The sequence below is a fragment of the Hoplias malabaricus genome, chromosome 12, assembly GCF_029633855.1.
Source record: "Hoplias malabaricus isolate fHopMal1 chromosome 12, fHopMal1.hap1, whole genome shotgun sequence".
Lineage (NCBI taxonomy): Eukaryota > Metazoa > Chordata > Actinopteri > Characiformes > Erythrinidae > Hoplias > Hoplias malabaricus.
The window spans coordinates 6,406,274-6,413,028 of NC_089811.1; the positions used below are offsets into that span (position 1 = coordinate 6,406,274).

The 6,755-nt window shown below is 42.2% G+C and overlaps 1 protein-coding gene across 1 annotated transcript; it reads left to right on the forward strand.

Moving 5' to 3' along the window:
- The first annotated feature begins 3,340 nt into the window (after window positions 1–3,340).
- On the forward strand, window positions 3,341–6,546 carry mstnb (myostatin b). Its single transcript, XM_066686693.1, has 3 exons — window positions 3,341–3,838; window positions 4,288–4,658; window positions 5,104–6,546. The coding sequence occupies exons 1-3, from the start codon at window positions 3,442–3,444 to the stop codon at window positions 5,482–5,484; spliced, it is 1,149 nt and encodes a 382-aa protein (XP_066542790.1). The 5' UTR covers window positions 3,341–3,441; the 3' UTR covers window positions 5,485–6,546.
- The last annotated feature ends 209 nt before the right edge of the window (window positions 6,547–6,755 follow it).

Sequence of the window (6,755 nt, forward strand, 5' to 3'; positions counted from 1 at the left end):
AAGTAAGAGTAAAATGTTGATAGAAAAAAAAAAACAAGTTGCACATTTCACTAGAAGCAGGTGAATGTACAAAAAAGAGCACCCACCAAAAGAGGTTTTGTTTACTTTCCCTGACACATTGAATGCACCTCTGTGTACAAATCCTATTTGCATTTAGCTTGAGAGTCTGTGATTTTTCTTGAAACTTTGCAGCGAAGAATGAAGCCGTCAAAATCAAACATTAGAATGCTTGTTTGTTTATTTGTTTGTTTATTCAGGGACAAAATGTGTTTGGATGAATTGTTCTAAACCACAATAGGCCATTGTTTATTGTACTATGTTTAGCCCAAAGGCTGCCATCATTTAATCTAAAATCAAGAGTAAAGCTAGTTTACCCCCTTCCAGTAAAAGCCTCTAATATTCTAGGAATGCTTTAGACTTGATTTTGGAATATCGCATGAGGTTTTTGATGATATTTATCCATGACAAATTTAGGGAGGTCAGGTACTCATTTTGGGTGATTAGTTCAGAATCACAAACAACACTTCTACACCACTCCGTTACTGCAGGGCACCACAGTCCAATTCCTTGGGGTTTTATATCCGTCTAGCCCATATTTGTTATGGAGCATTGTAACTTTAGGCTCATGTGCAGCTTCTCACCATAGTCCCATTGTGTTGCAGTGCTATTCTGTAGAGGTTATATAAGATGTGTGCAAAGGAATTCACTAATTATGAGGAGTCATCTATTACTAGGTCTAACTGCATGACTTTTAATTGCCCAGGTGACCTTATATTCCACTTACAGGTCAACAAGGTCATTATGACCAGGCCGGCACTTACAGTGATAACGGCAGTAACACAAGAACGACTTATGGTTGAACATCCATGCTCAGGTTATATGCAGTCTTATTTTAGATAATAAACAGTTAACATAGCACGATTTCTCACTTCAGCCAGATAATTAAGCCCATATTTAACCCTTTCCAATAGAAAAAGAGCTGAGGAACATTTCTAGTGAACAATCCTGCTATGGTTGTTTTTCTATACAACCCTCTGCATGTTCCTTCCCTCAGGCAACATACAATATATGTCCTAAAGGTGTTTGGACATAATATAATGGTCCACCCAATGCTGATGTGTTCAGTACTCTTGTGATGAGTTGGAGTGGCATTTGTGATCCAGTACTAATCACACGAAAGAGAACAGGCTGTTTCTGCAACAAAGATACACATTAATACCACAGACTTAAGAAGAAATGTCAGAGGAGAAAATATATAACCCTTTATTCCTTCATTCATTCATTAATTCACTCACTCACTCATTCATTCATCATGGGCCCGGAGCCTACCTTTAATCATCGGGAGCAGGGAGCCGGTCCATCACAGGACTTGGTTGCCCTTCAATTTAATTTAATTAAAAATAATGTGATGTATTTATAGAGGCATTAACCTCTATAGGTATATAGTTCTTATCATTGCACATAGTTTTGACTTTTCACATCAAAACAAAGAGTATGTGATATAAATATAAGTCTTACAATCTTCTGCTCTGCCCCCTCCAGGGTGTCCCCAATGATTCCAGGTAGGCTCTGGACCCACAGCGGCGCTGAACTGGATAAGGGTTACAGATAATGAATGAATGAATGAAAGAACCTTCTGCTCTATTTGTCCTGCATCTGAATATGAAATTCATTCAGCTCCAGATCAGCTGTATACTCCCTCGCTCTCTGCTTGCTCCTCTTGCTGTAACCAGTAGATGGCAGCCTGCCTTGTGTTATAAAACCTCGTAACATAATCAGTACAAAACAGTCCCATAAACGTGTCTCATGTGTCGTGTGCAAACGTAAAATGACGCATGCCACACCAAACAGTGATCTTATAGTGAAGTCAGAACTGAACATCCTCTGCTTTCATTCGACATTTACAAAGACTCCAGATTTCTTCACCACATCATGTGCATTTGTTACAGCAATGACGTAGGGGTTGTATTTGCTTAAACTACGTACCGTATGGTACCGTACATTGTGTGTTTTGTTGATTTTCTAAATGAAAGTCAACATATCCTCTAATGTCTTATGTTGTAATGCACAATTGTTTATGTAATAAACGCAAATGGTGTAAATAACTCTAATTATACTATACTCATAGTAGTATAAATGTATAACTAGAAATAAATAAGGTAAAAATGTACGTTTTTATTATTTCCGGTTCAACACCTTTCAGTGAACAAACAGACAACTGTCATTCACCAGAGGCGTCCAAACGTTTGGTTCTTTTTAAATCTTTTTTTACACATTGTGTCTGTAGTGTGCTGCTAATATCTGGACTGAAAAGACAAATGTAAACTCCTAAAAACAGGCTTCTTAAATGGTTCTATGAGGTTTATATGTAAAGATTAGCATAGTGAGCCTATTCTTAATAATGAAGGGAAGTGTGTTGTATATGATTCTAAGTAGCAGCTTCATTAAATATAATAATAGAATAAAAAAGTTCTACAGAACACCAAAAATGATTCTTCTATTGTAGCAATATCCAGCTTGTTGCAGTAAAATAGCCCTCTCTGTTCTGCTGCACACCATCCCAGTAAACATTTAGCCGTTGATTCAACGTTGAAATAACGTAATGACTGCCGTCTAATCAACGTTCTCTTAAGGTTGAAAATGAAAAAAACGTCCAAACACAGACATTGAAAAGACGACTATTAGACGTATGTTGGACGTCCATTGACGTTATTAATTGGTCCCGAAATAAATTACTTGTATAAAACGCGTTTTGGACGTCCACTGACGTTATCGATTGGTCACCACTTAACTAACTTATTAAGATGGATTTTGGACGTCCATTGACGTTTAAAACATGTCCTTGACTAACAGACTACTTTTAAACCTATTTTGAACGTCCAGGGACGTTCCTTGTTTACTGGGATATATTGCACTTACTCAATTAATCTGAAGAAACAGTTCACCATGGGGTTTTATACGGAACGCATGGGTCTAAAAAAGTGCATTTATAAAAGTACCCGGGAAAAAAACATTATAAAACTGTATAAATGCATTGTGGTATAGACACTGCCACTTACTGCCTACATGCAAATGCTCAGCAACCATGACTGGTGCAATAAAAGGCGCAACAAACACCGCGCACGTGTTCCTATGATCACAATTGATTCTGTGTCTTTAAGGATTTTTTTTTTCTTTTTTTTTTTTTTTTTTTTTTTTTTTTTAGAAAGGTCCAGCTCCCGTCCATTAGATTTAGTGGGGTGCCGGTCTCCGGGCTCAGCCAATGGCAGCGGCGGACGGGAGCGGTATAAAAAGGCCTGGCGCGTTTAAAAAGCATGCCACCTACCTGCCTGGTGCCCCCGGTGCATGGCGCAGCCCGCGCTCGCTGCAAAAAAGAGAAGCAAGAAACGGAAAAAAAAAGCAAGCGGACAAAGATATCCACTCCACTCCACAGTTTGAATCATGCATCTGGGGCAGGTATTGCTCGCTCTGGGCTTCGTGGCGGCTCTGGGCGCTGTAGTGGAGAGCGAGCTCTCTCCAGCGCAACAGCAGCCACAGCAGCAGCCGCCGGCCGAGGAGGAGAGCGAGACACACTGCTCCACCTGCGAGTTCAGGCAGCACAGCAAGATATTGCGCCTCCACGCCATCAAGACCCAAATCCTCAGCAAGCTGCGCCTCAAACAGGCGCCCAACATCAGCCGCGACGTGGTCAAGCAGCTACTGCCCAAAGCGCCACCTCTGCAACAACTGCTGGACCAGTACGACGTGCTCGGGGACGACAGCAAGGACGGCGTGATCGAGGACGACGACGACGATGACCACGCCACCACGGAGACAATCATGACCATGGCCGCAGAGCGTGAGTGCGCTTTGTTTTTTGAGTCCAAATGAGTCGTCGTGCCTTTGGCGCGCATTTGGAACCAGGAGGTGTTTCCATGCATTAAACCGCAGACCTAAAGCAACACAAAGACTATAGGGACGTTTAATAAGACTGGGTTTTATATGTAATGCCAGGTGAGTGGAAAGTCCGTGTACCGAAGCTCAACGCATGGTGGCCCTGCGGTGCGTAAAAGCGCACCGGCTCCCCTGATGACAGCTTCCCTTTGAATTGTGGGACCCACATGGAGAGCTTCAGTATAGTAATAGCTAATAATGGCTCAGTTGTGGTACCGAACAGAGTACAGCTCTGAATGCCCTGGAAGTGTGATTATAATAACACAGTAGTGTTGTTTCTGAAACAATCAAGCTGTCTGCAACTTGCCTAACCACTATCTTTTCTCTCTCTCTCTCTCTCTCTCTCATTTCTAGCTGATCCCATCGTTCAAGTAGACCGAAAACCCAAATGCTGTTTCTTCTCCTTCAGCTCCAAGATCCAGGCAAGTCGCATCGTGAGGGCGCAGCTGTGGGTACACCTGCGCGCAGCAGAGGAAGCCACCACAGTCTTCCTGCAGATCTCACGCCTGATGCCTGTCGCAGATGGAAGGAGACATATAAGAATAAGGTCGCTGAAGATCGACGTGAATGCGGGAGTCACGTCTTGGCAGAGCATCGACGTCAAGCAGGTGCTCACCGTGTGGCTGAGGCAGCCAGAGACGAACTGGGGGATCGAGATAAACGCCTACGACACAAAAGGAAATGACTTGGCTGTCACCTCAGCAGAGGTCGGCGAAGAGGGGCTGGTGAGTTTCTATGGCTTCCCTCTCAAGGTCATTTAAATCTAGAGTAAGTAAAAGCATGTATATGAACATAAAGCAGTGTGATATTTCATTTTTGTCATAAACCTTTGCACTACTTACTCTCATAAGTACATTTCTTATAACTACTATCCAAGTAGTTGCTGTACGATACAGTGGTTAATGGACAATGTGCTTTATGAACCGTACTAAGAATAATAACTGAGTAATGACGCTATGTGTTAAGCGCCACTGGAGCAAATCTAATTTGAATGTATGGGTCGATTTGTTGTTACACCCATCGATAGTTTGAATAGACTGCTTTAAGTTCAACAAAAAATACGGGATTAAAAGACTTATTTCTGAGGGGAACACAAGTCCTGTCTTTTATTTTCTATAAAAGATCAGTCAATCTCCTTCAAAAATCAAACCTTTGCTTTTTCAATGACAGCTACCCTTCATGGAAGTAAAAATTTCAGAGGGTCCTAAGCGTTCCAGGAGAGAGTCAGGTCTGGACTGTGACGAGAACTCATCAGAGTCCCGCTGTTGCCGGTACCCCCTCACGGTGGACTTTGAAGACTTTGGCTGGGACTGGATTATCGCTCCGAAGCGCTATAAGGCCAACTACTGCTCAGGGGAGTGTGACTACATGCACCTGCAGAAGTATCCACACACCCACCTGGTGAACAAGGCCAACCCTCGTGGCACCGCCGGCCCCTGCTGCACTCCCACCAAGATGTCCCCCATCAATATGTTATACTTCAATGGCAAAGAGCAGATCATCTATGGCAAGATCCCCTCCATGGTGGTGGACCGCTGTGGCTGTTCATGAGGCCTTCCCCGGGCAGGACTCCGTCTCAAAAGAACAAAACCCTTTCCCCTTGGACGTCCCACCACAACACCAGACCACCATTATCAGTGCTTTTGGCAAAAGAAAAGAACACTGTGCAATAGAACCAGAATAGCAGCAAGGATGCTCATCCGTTCACAGAGCTCCGCTTCACTTTCACTGACTTCTATCCATTCTTCTTTACCCTCAATCGTTACATGTCGGCAACAGGGGTCAGAGGTCACATGGATGTACTGGAGGAATGTCACGCCGGTTGGACTTGGGAACGGACATCGAGCTTCAATGAAGGCATTCTCTGACAAGCATTCACCTGTTTGATGTTAGGAGCTGTGTTTTATATGTTCTCTCTCTTTCTCTCTCAGAACAGTCACCGACGCAAACAAATAGTGTATTACACAAACATTCTCCACAATATCCATTTAGTTTTCTTCTTGCTACAACAGCTGTGTGACAATATCAGTGAGCTTGTTTAAGAAAATGTATCCAAGAGCAACAGAGAGGGACTCAAGGACTCTTAAAACAAGAAAAGGAAGCTTGAAATCTCGTCTGAAGAGTTAGGCAACCTGAAACAAGCCTTTGTGTACAACAGAGCAAACCACAGAACACACTGCACAATCTGATTTAATTGTTAATCGTGTAGCTCTTCTCATTACTCAACTGTTCGAGCTGCCCTATACACTTGAACTGTTATTGAAAATCAGTATTACTGGACAGGAGGACTTGAACCATTGGCACTTTTGAATGCAGTCTCTACGTTGAAATGTGTTAAAGACAGAGAACTATTGAAAATAAGTATGAATGTTAATACCGCGTCACTTAAGTCTCTGTCTTCAAACCATACAGTTTGCACTATGGCAGACCAATAGAAAGAATTGGTTGCTAAAAAATATTGTAAAAACTGATTTTGATATGTTTGCTAATTGCATTGTATACTTGCCATTGTTTCCATTAACAGTCGCCTTTTTTAACCTCTGTTAGTTCGTGTATAAGATGGCACATTAGCAAAAAATGTACAATATCAAATCTATGTATCTGTTAAAACAAATAAAGGTGCTTGCTTTATATGTTTAGCTGCATTATTTCTCGTAATCCCATGTAAATTCAAAGGTCAAGCATTTAAGCCATGCGGATTCTGATGTTCTGACTTGTTCAGGTTGTTATGTCAGCCCATGGCATGCTGGGAGATCACTGTCAATGTTCAGTAAAGGGTATCCTGCTTTTGTTTATATGTGAGGGGCTTGGGATTAAAGCTG